The sequence below is a fragment of the Typopeltis vanoorti genome, chromosome 6 (assembly GCF_054136105.1).
Source record: "Typopeltis vanoorti isolate ZY-2024b chromosome 6, IOZ_Tvanoo_1.0, whole genome shotgun sequence".
Taxonomy (NCBI): domain Eukaryota; kingdom Metazoa; phylum Arthropoda; class Arachnida; order Uropygi; family Thelyphonidae; genus Typopeltis; species Typopeltis vanoorti.
The window spans coordinates 134,709,986-134,726,537 of NC_143554.1; the positions used below are offsets into that span (position 1 = coordinate 134,709,986).

Genomic DNA, 16,552 nt, shown 5'->3' on the forward strand with positions numbered 1-16,552 from the left:
TGGTATGGCCACGTAGGACACTTGATCTTCCAGCAATGCCAAGGGGCATGTTCTGTTGGTAAGGATTTCTGGTGTTGTTACTTTTCGGACGTCCTTCATGTGGTACTTCACGGCTGGTACGGCCACGTAGGACACTTGATCTTCCAGCAATGCCAAGTGGCATGTTCTGTTGGTAAGGATTTCTGGTTTTGTTACTTTTCGGATATCCTTTACGTGGATCATCTTCAAGGCTGGTACAGCCATGTAGGACACTTGATCTTCCAGCAATGGCAAGGAACCTGTTCCTTACCAACAGAACATGCCCCACATCATGACACCATGTTCAGAACCTAGTTGTATTTACAAGGCAAGCTGAGTTCATTACTTCATGAGGCTTCTGCCAAACTCGGCAGCCCATTTCTTAACTGTCGAAAACGAAGGAGAAGAGAGTCCAAAAACTTTTACGAACTTTGAATGAATTTCTTTTGGCGTTAAACCTTCTTTTACAAAGAATTTTATAACCGCACAATACTCAATTTTATCCATTTCAAGGGATATAGACAACACTTTTGCTTCAGATAGCTGTATTTAAAAAACTATTTGATAGAATGACTTGCAATTTCACATGGATGCTTATGACAGATGTACCAACTTAGAAGAAAAAAAAAAAAAAATCTTGCCAATAGTGTTGCCATCTATGGTCGAGGCCGAGAACTTTTCAGATCACCCTCGTATGTAGCCTCTCGCAGTCAAATCATCCCCACCTTCCAGTAGTATAGCTGAAAGGTGGGGATGTTTCCACAACCAGGGCTCTAGAGAACCTGGTGAGCATTGCTGCCACTCTAGTTGTAGGAACTGCCAACTTAACTTCTAAGTGGTAAATGTCTTTCATCACCAGGTGAAATACCACCACCTTGTTTATTAGATATCAGAAGTGGCTGGACATGTTTGGTCGCTAGAGCAAGGGTTCTGGTTTCTGTCCCTCCCCCACTCTTCCCACATGCAGTGAAAGTGATACCATCAAAGACATGCCAATCTCATTGTAGGGGGCCCAGAACCTCCCCCATTCGATGTCACAGCAGTAAAACTATTCTGCAGGTAAAACTGTTACTGTATATAGTAACAAACCTGGAGGTTTCCCAATCAGCTAGCAGAAAATCCTGCATTGTGCCAGTTGTTGACTGGAGAGAGAGAGGCTGCAGGAGGAGCTGTCAAGGCTACATATGGACAGGAGGCCGACTCCCCCTCTATGTGCACAGTATGTTAGCGATTCTGTCACCTCTCACTGCATGCCCCACTTCCTTTTTATCTCTTCCTCACCAAAACACAATGAACCACAACCGAAAGATATGCATTTTTACTGTGGATCTCAAAAATTCTCCCACACAAAATAGTTTTACAATAAACAGCAAAAATCATAAAAGGCAACAGAATCCAACCAAACAACCCACCAACACTAATTCTTGCAAAAAAAAAAAAAAAATTATATAAATGATGTGCACCAACACCTACAGTCATCTAAACCAGAATCAGCCACTGTACACCTCAATTGCCCAAACTACACAGTATATAGCTCTTTCCGCCACAAGGGTGGCACTTGTGCATTCGTGAGAATGGACATACTATGCCAGGGACTTGAATCCCCACTATTTGATCTGCTTTGGCTCAAAATTTCTTTACCAAATCAATCTGCCATTTTCACATGCTCTTTCTATTGCTCTCCAAACACCATCAACATCTCTGATCTCTTCAACTTTCTTCTCTCTCTCTCTCTCTAAAGCTGGACATTCTGCAGTCTAAGTACCCCAACAGTGAGGTCATCCTTCTTGGGGACGTCAATGTCCACAACTAATATTGGCTCCCCTTCTCCAGTGTCACCAATCAAGCAGGCGGGGATGCTGAGGCATTTGCCATCAGTAATGACCTATCTCAGATCATCAATCCTCCCACCAGAATACCACATAACCCCTCCAATTTGCCAACACATTTGACCTCTTTCTAACAAACTTCCCTTCCAGGTATACTGTGGCTGTCAGTTTTCCTCTTGGAAACTTGGACCACAATCTCATACAAGTCTTTTGCTGCAGAACAACCTACACCCACCAGTTCACAGTCTCATTCATGAGAACGGACACACCATGCCAGAGACTGCAAATCCTTGAATACTCACTATATGATCTGATTGGCTCAAAATTTCTCTACCAAATCAATCTGTCATTTTCATATGCTTTGGCACTACAAGGGTACCAAATGGTAGGACCTCTGTGACTTCTATTCCTCCTTCCCATGGTCCAACTACTTCAGTTCTCCTGATCCAAACACCTGCTCAGACCAAATAACAGAAATCATCCTCACAGGAATGAAGGCTTTCATCCCCTATTCCAGTCCAAACTCTGAGCCACCATCCAAGCCTTGGTTGTCAAAAAAGTTTGCCAATGCTGTAAAAGAAAAAACCTCTGCTTACCACTATTGGCTCAAGACTAAAACTCCAGAAGCCCTCTCTGCCTATACTGCAGCCAACAACAGTTGTAAAAGAATCATCACCGAGTCCAAGTCAGACTTTGAAAGGGACCAAATGCTGCAAACTTGCTTCCTGCCCAAATGACAGTCACCCCTTCTGGTCCCTTGTCAAGGCCACATCCAGATGGTAATGTAGTCACCTCACCAAAAGACAAGGCAAGCTTACTTGCATCACTCTTCTCTTCCTTCATGTCTCCCTGTCTTCCAACAAAAATAAATCCGAAGAATCCTTAACAACCTGAACACAAACAAGGCATCTGGTCCTGATGGTATTCCATCTATTGTGTTAAAAAATTGTGCTGCAAAACTAACACATATCCTGTATCACATCTTCAATCTATCCTATTCAACTGGCATCTACCTGACAACGTAGAAACAGGTCCACATCCAGCCGAACTTAAAGAAAAGTGACAAAAGCTAACCAACGAACTACCATCCAATTGCTCTTTTCCAACTGTTCTCTCTAAAATTATGGAGAAGGTCATCAACAACCAACTCTTGATCCATCTAGAGACATACCAAGCAATCAGTGATCAGCAATATGGATTCTGCCACTTGCTATCTACAGCTGATCTTCTCACCTTCACCACCCACCTATGGACTCAAGCCATGGAGAAATCTGGAGAAACTCATGTGGTTACCCTCAACATTTCACAGGCTTTTGATTGAGTTTGGCGCAGGGACCTACTTAACAAACTGCCATCCAATGGTCTGTCTTCCACACTTTGCAACTAGATCACCAACTTTCTCACTGGTCACTCACTGTGTGTCATGGTGGACAGTTTCCTCTCCTCAGATTTTCCCCACCAATGCAGGAGTACCTCAGGATTCTGTTCTTTCACCCACTTTCTTCCTCTTATATATAAACACCCTGCTCTCACAGACTTCGAATCTTATCCATAGCTTTGCTGTTTGGGTGTCATCACGTTGTCTTTGTGGTATATCAGAGAAGAGAATCTTATTAACAAGTCCTCTAGGGTAGCAAATTTAGGAGTAGATCATTTGATATTTTATTTAATTCTTCTAGATCATTATGGTCTGTGGTGAATTGTATAGCTCTTTTCTTTAGCATATGAAGCTGAGTTTTTGGGAGATGTGGTGTGATGGCAAAGATAACGTCCTGTATTTGTTGGTTTTCTATAAACTGATAAGTTGACACTGTTATTTTCTTTTTTCTTTATTATGATGTCTAGGAATAGTAGACATCATATTTTCCTTCAAATTAATCAGATAACAGAAAAATTTGAAGGAATACTGTAATGAAGTTTACAGTATTATTAACTTCTATTATAAGAAGTTAATAATACTGTAAACTTCATTATGTAGTACCATTATAGAATCCTGTACCCTCTTGAAGGCACATATCAAGAATTAGATGATGAAAAATAACCTTAGTGTATGGTGAATTTGTATAATTCAAGTATGCCACATGGGAAATGTGACAGAAACACTTGACTTTAATAGTGAAGGGTTTAATGTCGATGGTACATTGGTAAATAATGAAAATTTATTTGCCATACTACATATACAATTGTAATGAAATCATATGCTGTTGTAATAGCATATGTTGAAGTCTGAAACATACAAAGACTGTAAGAGTTAACTTGATTTTCCTCTCATTCAAAATTCTGTTATGTTGAGCTAAAGTAAATTGTTAATCTCTAATCAAAAACAGTAGAAAGGCCTTTGTGGATGGAACAAATTAATTAATTTAGCATTAGGTCATAAAAAAGCAAACTTATGAGAAATTTTTGAATTACATAAACATGAAGCCACTGTAAAAAGAAGAATTCATCAAAGTGACTAATGCATAGTTTAACAAAAATATTTTATATCAGATACCTGGAGTCACAACCGTGTAAAATAAAACAAGAGTTCAAACAAGCAACAGAACTAAATCATGTAATATTCAACTGCTTCTCAACTACCTCTCTATAAAAAGCAAGCCACTACACAAACACATTTTTTCCATTATGTTTATGGTTGTGTAGGCATCCAGTACCAAGATCAAAAGAAGAAAAAGAAAAAATTAAAGAAAATCAAAAAAATAAAGCATTGCAGATATTTTCTAACAGATGCAAATTTTGATTGTGAATTTTTTATTAATGAATTACTATTGAATTACTAAATTCAATTAATGAATTACAGTAAATCTATCATTTATCCACCCTTGTTCGGAAAGGGATTTTTTGTTAGGTGATTTGAAAGATCGTTAACTTGAAGGTGCGCTTTGAACGAGGAAGAAGTGCAACTCTTGGAGTCAATGCATGCTTTTCACATCATTGTTAAATTAAAATATAATCAATGAAGCTTTTTGGTTTCATCAATTTGAAAGAAAAAAAAAAAAGAAGTAGTAAATAACATTTTCGGCATAATGGTTTTCTTGCAAGGAAACAAAAAAACGTGGCCATTCGGTTAGAAATTCAATAGATTTCCTGAAGCAGGGAGAAAGAGCTATTACAACAAACTATAAACAAAATGGTTGGCTCACTTGTTATAGTTAATGTTTCTAATGGAAAGCTACTGTCTTCCTGAACTATTTACAACTTAATCATTGCAATCAAATGGAGAATTCTCCCTTTCCATACAAAAAATAAATAAATACATAAATAGAAAATAAAATCATCTGGTAGCTTCCAAAAAGTTAGACGGTAAAATAATAAAAGACTGTTCATAATTTTAAAGGTAACTAAAATAATAAATTATGGCCAATGAAATGCAGATCACAAATTGTTAGGTTAGGGGAGCTCTAACCTAACAATTTGTTAGGTTAGAGCTCCCCAACTTATTGATCACATTTTTTTCCTCCTATCACATCAAGCAATTAGTTGTGGTTTTTCCTTTCTCTTCTCCCCAAGCTCTCTAACAAACATTTTTTTTTTTTTTTTTTTTTTTTTGTTGAGCAATACACTTTCATAAAAGCAACATGTCACTTCAAATTGGAAAACCAAATTTCCTTCAAACTAGTTATTCATTTTGTTGCAATGTATTTATCATGCTAATTTAAAGCAATGTTCTTCACAGATTTCTTTTTTTATAAATGGTGCTAGTTCAATAATAATGATGTTATTAATTATGTAGTGCACAGTTCAAACATGTGCATGTATACCTGTAAAGTGAAGCAACTGCAAACAAAAGTTATTTGGCAAACAAAAACAAGGTTTATCCTTCCTAAAGTATTTCATTAACTTGTGTTACATCACACATAATATCATGAGAAACTTAATATCGTGAGTGTTATAAGAGAAACATTTTCAGTCTAGGCTAAGATGTATTGATATGCAGAAGTAGGAATGCTATGGGCTTCCTGGTGTCAGAAGATCACCAGTGAAGTGATATTTTATTGAAACTGTCATGTAGAATGCCTTTTTCAGTGTGACATGCTTTCAGTAATCAACCTATGTTACTATCAATATGTACTTCATTTCTAAAAGATCTTAATTTGTATAATCTCTTTATATATTGCAAATGACGAGAAAAAAATAACACTAGTCAAAAATTGCTGATTTTTAGGTATGCTACTTAAAAGCATGCCAATGGATGCATCAAATTAATCAGGAGAACCACACAGATTTTTACAATCATTATAGGAAAACAGAAGTGTCTTTTTTTTTGTGTATGTGCAGCTGAAATAACCATGGACTGCTCTGGAAATCCCAAGGAGTCTTTTTTATTATTATTATTATTATTTTATTATTTTTTTAAATCGGGGGTTCTAGCAGCACTGGCACAACAAAAAATAATAAGTGGCTCTTAACTTTGTTTCCAGCTGAGGAGACGTGTTGCATGCCATGTGCCATAGTCAATGCCAAAACAAGCTAATTTCATTGGATCACAATTTCTCGGAAAGCTTTTACAAGCTCTTCTTGCAGCCTCAAAATCTAATAATTGCTTTTCTCTACAAATCACTATGCACCTGATTCCACGACTCTACTTTAACCTGTATAACCATCCTCACTATACATATTTTGAATACATATCCTCACTATACATAGTTTGAATACATATTTATTTTCTCATGGAAGTATTTTGCCTAATTAGTCAAGCTGGCACAAGAATCTTCTTTTCTAGTTGCTGTTTTGGAGGTCGGATAAATGGTAGATTACTGTACTGTATTAGCTTCAATATTTTGATGCTAATCAAACCTGAAGAAATAATACTGATGAAAGTTATCTCAGTTAAATTTAAATCAATAGCAGAATATTCAATTATTACCCTATAAAGATATGACATTAAAGAGAAAGTATTCGATTAAAAATAATAAGACACTTACATTTTCTGTATCACCTCGATATATATACATCTGTCCCAATCCATAATGAGGAAGCACAAATGAAGGAGATGCAAATTGTGTTGCTTGGTAATAATACTGAAAAGCCTGATCATAGTCCTCTTGAACATGAAAAGCTCTGGCTAGCTGATAGCAACTCTCAGCTCTCATAGCCTCATTTTCAGTGTTATGAAAAGCATGGAGTGCAAGATGCTGCACTTTAGTATAGTCCTATAATAAAAATACATATATAAAATATAAGATATCATACTGAAATACCATTTTTTTTCCCCTCAAACTTTTCCTACAGAAAATGAAAACCTAATTCATTTATATTCAAACCACAAGAAAACTAGAAATAATCTAGATATAAATATAAATAGAAATGAAATCAAAAATATCAGAGGCTATATCGATAAAAACACATTGCTACACTGTCAATGTTCACTGCCACTACATTATCTCTGAGGTTTGGCAGCTGCATAACATAAATATGAATGTATAACTTTCCACTTATTAAAACATCATGGATCACATATATAGTATATGTGATATATGTGAAACAGTATATAGGATGCATTACTACTTTCTCATGCATTTCCCAATCTTTTGAAGATTTATTCCAAAACATTTTATTTCAACCCGTAAATTGTTTGGTGCACCCTTATTGCATTCTTTTATCATATATTTTACTATGTTTTTATGTTCTTATGTTGTTGTTTTTTTAAATGTAATGTGCCTTTTTTATGTCTGTCCCATTTTTATATTTTTTATCATCATCAAATTCCTGATATGTATCCTCATGGAGTGTACGGAATATTATGACAGCACTACATAAAAAAAGTTACACCATTACTAACTTCGGATCAACAATTTTTCCTTTGAATTAATCCATTATCTGTCAAAACTCCAACATTATCAGATCTTATATTTCTGTCTTCTAAGGCCTTTTTTATTGTATCAAACCACCTACATTTTGGTCTTCCTCTGGGTCTTTTTCCTGCAAACCTAACAAAAAAAACAATTGTTTTGATTAGCAGAGCTAATCTCAGATGGTATTTTTCTTCTCCCATTCTGTTCAAGTGACCATACCATCTGAGATTGGCTGTGATAACACGTTCTTGAATGCTAACAATGGCAAGTTATTTCCTAATATCCTCATTTTTTAATATGATACTGCCATTGATGCCATTTCACTCCACTAATCTTTCTCAAGAATATCTGTGGTCTCCAGTCTTTGATCAAATGCTTTATTTCTAACTCAGCTCTTGGATCCATGTTAAAACTGGTGTGAACACACTGTCTTGTATACAGCTAATTTAGTATTTTGATTAATTTCTTTCGTATTCCATATAAAATAATTTAGCTGACTTCCTACCATACCAGCATTAACAATTCTGTTGTCCATTTCCATGTTTAATTTGTAGACTGCAGTATTTGTAGAATTAGAATTTGCAGACTGCACACACACTAGCAAACAGAAGAAAGAGGGGTGATATGATTGAGACTTACAAACTTCTGAATGGGGCAGACAGGATTTCAGTTAATGGAATTTTTCATTTTATGGAGGGTGGAGAAAGGACAAGAGGATATCCTGGGAAGTTGAGAATGAATGCTGCTAAGAAGGGGATGAGGGCTAGAGTTTTCTCTCATAATGTAGTGCATGATTAGAATGGATTGTCTTTGGATGTTGGGTGTGCAAGTATTGTGAATGAATTCGAGAATAAGTATGATAGTTGGTGCGAGTAGTATGTGGCATCCCTCGATGAACCCCTGACTCCCTGAAGGCCTCTTAATAATAATAATTTGCCATCTTCACTAAAAATTGTGCATAATTAGCTGAAATATTCTACTTGTTCTATAAGTTCACTGTTCAGGATACAATTGATGTTTTCAATGTTTCTGCCTATTTCATTATCTTAGTGTTTTTATTGCCTGATTTTTACCAAATTTATTATAGCATTTAATTCAATTTAGTCCTAGAATCTTGCAGATTTGTACTGCATTTATTCAGAAATATAACATCACCTACATAAAGTAAAGAACTAAGATTAACGTCGCTAATTTTGATATCAGATTCAATATCACTTTCCTTCATAATGGAATCTACATAGATACTGAATAAAAGAGGGGATAATGTGCACCCTTGTAGCACACCTGATTTAACATCATACCACATTCCCTTACCTCCTTCCACTCTAACTGCTAACTTACAGCTTAAATAGAACTTAGTACATATTGCTTGAAGCTTAAATATGTATTGCTCGATCTCAGAAAGAAAATGCAAAATGGCAGAGAAGCTATCAAAAGAAAATAACCTTCATGGATTATATAAACAAATAGACCAAATTAGTAAGACACAGACAACAAAAATGATAATGATCAAAAACAAAGAGGGACAACTAATCGAAAGTAAAACAAAAAGAATGGTCAGATGAGAAGAATACTTTAGAGATTTATATAATAAAAACAGCTACCAGGATATTACTATTCCAGCCACTGAAATGGAAGAGGAAACAAATATCTTTACGAAAGAAATAATAGCACACAGCATAGAAAAACTTAAAACTAGGAAAGCACCTGGTATTGATCAAATACAAGGAGAATTCTTAAAAGCAGGAAAGGAACAACTTTTGGAACCATTAAAAACATAATTTGAAAGGATCTACAAAAATGAAGCAGTGCCTACTGATTGGGCCAAATCAGTTATAACTCTTAAATACAAAAAAGGAGATAAAACTGAATGCGATAATTACAGAAGCATTAGCCTTCTCAGTATTTCAAGTAAGGCTTTTACGAAAGTATTCCAAAAACAAATTAAACCATATATAGAACTAGCACTAGGAGAAGAACAAGCAGGTTTCAGACCAGGACGAAACACAATTGATCAACTATTCATCTTAAGACAGCTAATAGAAAAGACACTAGAGTACAACCAAAGTTGCTACATAAATTTCATAGGCTTTCGTCAGGCATTTGATTCAATCCGTAGAAGAGAACTATGGAAAACTATGAAAGAATTTGGAATTCCCAACAAAACAATAAGAATAATAAAGAATCTGTATGAGAAATCTGAAAGTGCAGTGCGAATGGAGGACACCTTAACCAACTGGTTCCACACAGAGAGCAGAGTAAGACAGGGATGCAATCTGTCACCAGACCTGTTCAATCTTACACTGGAAGAAGCAACCAGTAAGGCCTTAAACAAAGAAGACTCTGGAATCAAAATATATGGAAAAAATGTAACAAATTTAAAATTTACAGATGACATTGCATTACTTGTAAACACAGAAGAAAATCTACAGCGAATTTCTGATAAAATAAAGGCGTGTACAAAATTTGGATCAAACATAAATACAGACAAAACAAAAATTATACAAATAGGAAAAAGAAGAACCAATCTGAAAATTGAAATTGATAGTAAGAATCTAGAGCAGATAGAAAACTTAAACTACCTTGGAGGAGTTATTGAGTACAATGGTGAAATTACAAAAGATATAAACAGACGAATCAGTCAAGCATCCCAAACTTTTGGACGACTTAATAAAATATGGACGTCAAAGAGACATCAAACAAGTAACAAAAGTAAGAATCTATGAAACAATGGTCTTCCCGATACTCCTCTATGGAAGTGAATGCTGGAATCTCAAAAAGGCTGAAGAGAAAAAATTATTAACTACTGAAATGGGTTGGCTAAGAAGATTAGTTGGAGTATCTCTGCTGGATAGACTAAGAAACAAAGACATAAGGAAATGACTCAAACAAGAAATAATAATAATAAACAAAATCCAAGAAAGAAGACTGCGATGGTTTGGCCATGTGATCAGAATGGGAACAGAAAGACTACCATCTAAAGCCCTGAATACAACGATGAAAGGTAAAAGATCCAAAGGATGGCCCAGAATTCGATGGGATAGACAAAATAAAAGAGGACCTGAAAAACAAATCACAACAAGCGACACCAAACTGGACAGAATTGTTTGGACTCTCCCGGGACTGACAGAAGTGCAAAGAGTTCATTCGACCTCATCATCATCATCCACATAGATGATGGAAGAGAGAAGAAGGAGAAGCTCGATCTCAAGATTTTACCACCAAAATAGTAAAGGTAGGCAATGATTTATGATCACATTCATTAACAGAGCCTCCGTAGCTCAGTTAGTATAGACTAAGCCCTTTGGCTGGAAAGACCTGGGTTCGATTCATGTCCATTATGTGAGGAACTTATCTAGTCTTTTTCTACTAAAGGTGAGTTAGCCAATCTCATATGGAGGTAGAGAGTTTTTCACCCAGAAACTCAGGTTTTTCATCCATCAGAACAGGTAAACTCACCCAGAACACACACACACACACATCTACAGTCATAAACTACATACTTAATCTCTCATCAGGAGGATTCAACCAGTCCTAAAGGACGGTGGAGGAAAGGGGGAACTCCACATGAATAAATAAAAAACTTCCATTAACAGTTCTTAATTTTAATTCTTAATTTCTTAATTTTAAGAGAGTTGTAGCCAAAAAACAATTAATATGTGGGCCCTCCACTGCTTTGCTTTATACTAAATTGTATAGATAAGCCATTTCAGTGCAAGATTAATTTATTTGAATTTAAGGTAATGCCTGATGACAAATTAATGTGGCATCACACATTATCTAAAATTCAAGGATTATATCAAAAAATTATGATCATTAAAAAAAATAAAGTCTATATTTAAAGAAATGAGTAGATATAGTACTGAAACTAATATGGCATCAGGCATTACCTTACATTCAAGCATTATATCAAGAACTATGCTCATAAATAAAAAATAATGCCTATATTTAATTTGTAATTATAGTATCAAGACTAAAAATGGAGATAGCAAATAGCAAAATGGGAAACTTGACAATGAAACTTTTTCTGGGGTCCATGGGCAAAAGTAAAAGTTCTACAAAAAAAGTGGAGGAATTTTTTGAGTCGACACCTGACATGAAGGAAAAGTTTAAGTAATAATTCAGTCTTGCATACAAAAATTCATTCCATCTGAATTTATTATAAAATAAAAAAAAAATTGGAATAAGTATCAACTAAGCAATATGATCTATCTCTGACTTGTGACTTATTTTCATCATGAAAATTACCAGTATAATTGTGATATATACATGCACAATCCTCTGACAAAAGAATACTTAAGTGCTTTTCAGCACTTACGTATTCTTCTCAGAACCAAAGAGACTGCCATTGGCAAAAAAGGCAATCAACACAGCAAAATCATATCACTGACAAGAGAAAAGTCAATGAATATTTAGGCTTAGATGCCTGTTTACACTCATATTAAAATTTAAGGGAATAACTATAGCACAAAGAAAAATATTTAAATGCAGTTTAATTATTTTTATTTGTCTCTGTCACAGAGACATCTTCAGGAATACAATGTTCAAATTATAATAACACACATGAAACAATAAGCGGAAGAGATGATACTGAAGATGATATTAAAAGAGAAGATATGAAGACTAAAGTCTAATATCATTTCATCACATTGTTTTGTGTGTGTCATTACAATTTTAACATCGTATTCCTGAAGATGTCTTCAGGAATACAATGCTAAAATTGTATTAATTTCTCTCTGTGCTGAAGTTATTTCATTAAATTTTAATATAAGAGAAAAATCGTCGGCAGGTAGAAGAATAGTACAAGCATGGCAGAGTGTGCTAGATGTAAACCGACAGCACAGTAGCTGTGAAATAAGAAAAGGGAATAGAGAAGTAGACAAGCCTAGTCCAGAATACAGAATCCAAAACGTTGAGTCACAATAACAGTATTGATGTGAAATCTATAAAGGCAAAAGCCACAGATGATTCCTGGTAACTAGAGTAACCTTGAGGCTAACCTCAAGGCAGTGAACTTGAGTAAAACATGGCAAATTTAATATATCAATATGACTCAACTGAATTCAACCTCATAGTTTTTCATAATTTCTCCATTTTTTTACTTTTCCTCACTTATACTTGACTGAAACCAGTAGCGATATGTAACTGAAGAAACTGAGGATGGTTGGCACTTGAGTGATCAGTCCCTTCTGGACTGAATGCCTCAAGTAGGCAGCCCAGGTCATCATCCAGACATCTGCAAATGTATCCTATGACCTAAATATTCAATTATGAAATTAGTACTATCAAAACAAAAGTAAGCAAAATTTAGTCTCTCCATGTCAAATAGTACACAATGTGTGAGGGATGCACCATTTCTGCTGGAATTTATCTTCTCTTAATGTTTCTCTTTCTGTATGATGAAACCTTCATGTCGAACAGTATAACATCCATAGAACAATATTATATATCACAGTTATGTTAATGTTCCTAGTAAAAAAAAGGTGTGTTTTTTCCTTACTTTCTGCAGTTGATATTTTAATTCAGTTATAATGAACATTTGGATTCTATCAGCTTGACTCACTGGTGGGGGAAATTGTAAAAAGGTAACTTTCTCAGCTATTAGCAAATGAGCAGGAAAAGTAGGAAATGGGAAATAAGACTCCAATGTGAAAAATCTCATTTCCAATGAGATTTTTCACATTGGAAAATGGTTGGCCGAGTGGTTAGCATATCCGCTCTCCAGCCAAAAGGCTGCGGGTTCGAATCCTGCTGTGGGCATGGATGTTTATGATTGTCTGTAAAAATACTAGTGGTGGTGGGTGGTGGATGGTGTTGGTGTAGTTGTGGTTCGTTGGTGGATAGTTGTAGAGTAGGTGCCCTCCCTCGATGAGTCTTTGGACTCCCTGGAAGTGCCAGGTAATAATAATAATAATAATAATAAAAATAGGGGTTGTGCTAAGAATGTTTCCCAAGAATCCACGAAAACCAATGAACTGTGATAAATAGTCTATAAAGTTCCAATATAAGACAAATGTCATTGAAATACAGGTGTCATCAGTTAGCACTAACTGAAGTCATGAATAAACAGTCTTTCTAGAGACTGTTTATTCATGAATGCACACTCCCACTGAGAGTAAGAAATTCACCTATACATCACACTAAAAGTTCAGCAAAATATTTTGATGCCCTATGTGTTAAGTGAATTAAGTTGATATAACTTTATATTAAGACAAAAAAGAAATAATGCAATGCTAGCATATAAGAATATTAACCTTTGACATTTAAATCTTAAAGAGTAATGATCGTGCTTAGTGGAGTGCAGATTAATGTGATTAAGTGTGCTGTTACACACTCAATCATAAGAAAACTTAATCCTGAGTTATTTAGGACTCAAGTTAAGGATGATAAGTAAGAAGTTTAATGTTGAGAAACAAAAACTACTGATAAGGTAATCTGAATTATATGAAAGGTTTGACATATCCAAATTAGCTAACGAGTATGTATAACTTTCAGGCACATGGTTTGTTTGTTAAGCTATCTGAGGCATGTATTCAAAATGTTAATTTTGTCTATATTAAGTTGTTGATTATTCATGTGTCATTACTTAAGTATCATCTCACTATTTGCTACTAACAAAAAGAAACTTTATTATATAATCCATTTGCACCCAATCAGCACCCAGCAAGTTTGTGACCCACACAGGTTGTAACAGTTGGTCTTTGTTGAAGATCCAAAGAAGGAGTAGGATATGAATACCAGAAATGTTTGGGGAAAATTTGGAAAAATAGAGCAAAGCTAATAATAATGGTAAGTACTTGCTGAATTTCTGTTCAGAACATGGAATAGTCATTACGGATATATTGCAATTTGAAGATGTGCACAAATTCGCAAAGAGAGAAGACAAAATAAAGAAGAAAACTCTCAATGACTGTGTCATTGTTGATGGCAACATCTTCATGCTGTTTCAGGATACAAGAGTACACAAGGGATTTGAAATAGAAAGTGATCACCATTTAGTTTTGAGCAGACTAAAAATTATATCATATTTAAAAGTAAAAAATAAGTAAAAAAGCTTTAAAGAGCTTAAAATACAGTTCAAGCTGAAGAGCATTTAGAACTGAAGCATAGATGCAAATATAAAAATATTATTCAAGAAAAAATTAAACAAAAACAAGAACCAACAAGGTGAAGTTGGTTGCAAGGATAGAAAAATCAGAACTCCATGGTGGCAGAAAATTAAATAAGCAGTCATAGAAAAGAAGAAAATGTATCAAAACTTCTTGGCAATTGAGTCAATTTGTGCTCTAAGAGAAAATACTGAGATAAATTTAAGAAACCAAAGCACAGCGTGTAAGAGTAGCTAATCAAAATTCATGAGAAAACGTTGGCAAGAATATAGAAGATAAATATCAGGAAGGTGGCAAATGTTCTGAAGACAAAAACATGGAAAAGAGTGCTCTAAAAGGAAGAGATGATAAAGTGACATGAAAGCTGTGGATATCTAATTTTCATGTCACTTTATGATCTGTGCTTCCTTGCAGAGTATGCTTTTCTCCATTTTTGATCTTTTTGAATAACCTTCAGAACATTTTGCCACCTTACTGACATTTATCTTCTAGTTTTCCCATGAATTTTGTAGATAAAGATTTCTAGATGTCTAGAATAATTACTTTGAAAGATAGTTAAATGAAACAAGAAGTGATAGAAATAGCAACAAATTTTCAAGAATTTGCCTCAGAAGTACAATTGGAAGAACAACGGAACATTGTATGCCCTTCCACTGGAAAAGACCTGAGTTTGATTCTCATTGCAATGAGAGGAATCTTTATATGGGCATTTTCAATTGTAGGTAAGTTAGTTGATCTCAAGTGGAGGTAGCAGATTTTTTTTTTTTTCTTACAGCAACTTAAGTTTTTCACCCCACATACAATCAGCCTTGAGAACACATGCAATTTACAGACACAAAATACTGTTTGTGGTAGACAGCATTGTGTACTGATGGTAATAGTGTCGTTGTGTAGTTGGAGGATTAAGTAGAGATGAAGAGCTGTGTAGCAGAGTAGTGTAACTTGAATCCTTAGAGGTGTCACGTAGAATAATAAGAAGAATGTAATCAGGAATAAATATCAATACCTGAGACAGAAAAAGCCATCAAAAACCTAAGAAGTGGAGACATATTTTATATGGAGAAAGTTTTACAACAGCTGCACTGCATAATTCAGAACATATGGTCAAAATGTCAAATTCCAGAAGACTGGAATAGAGATCTCATTAATTATACATATAAAAAAGGGAAAATAATAGTGAACATGAGAATTAGAGGAATTTCCATATAAATTTTATCAGGTAAGATTTATGCATGCATACTTGAGAAGTGGCTAAGAAAATTTATCGGAAGAGAAACTTGAAAAAGTGCAAGCTGAATTCAAGCCAAATAGAGGAAGTCAAAATCAGATATTCACTTGACAAATAGTTGAGAAATCATAGGACTATAAAAAGAATCTGAATTCAAGTATCAGATATGAGATTTATAAAGTGTTGGGAGATGAGGAGGGAAGCAGTGTTTTCAACAAAAAGTTTTTCAGAGAATGAGGGAGCTACTGACGTAATATGTTTATGACACAATAAGTTGGACGTGAAAGTCTGCCCAAGAAGGGAAAATTTACTATGAAAGGATATTGGGCAGTATCAAAAGTAAGACAGGCTGAAGTACAATCTTCAAATAATAAGACTGTGTCCATCGATCCCATATCATTGAAGATTTATAAAAGTTTTTTCTCTTGGTGTCTTGTCATATGCCTTCTACAGATCTACAAAACAAGATATATTCCATGGTTTGTTAACTATCTGTCTTTCTATGAAGTGAAAATGTGATTTATAACTGTTACTTAGTCTGAACCCAGGATATTCTTCTCCAAATTTCTCTTA

At 34.8% G+C, this 16,552-nt stretch overlaps 1 protein-coding gene across 1 annotated transcript in view; it reads right to left on the reverse strand.

Moving 5' to 3' along the window:
* The window catches only part of Ctr9 (RNA polymerase-associated protein Ctr9), a 340,468-nt gene that overhangs the window by 233,735 nt on the left and 90,181 nt on the right, over positions 1–16,552 (reverse strand). Inside the window, exon 7 of the mRNA XM_090393725.1 lies at positions 6,773–7,000. Within this exon, the coding sequence (XP_090249851.1) occupies positions 6,773–7,000 (228 nt within the window). The remainder of the gene's footprint in view (positions 1–6,772; positions 7,001–16,552) is intronic.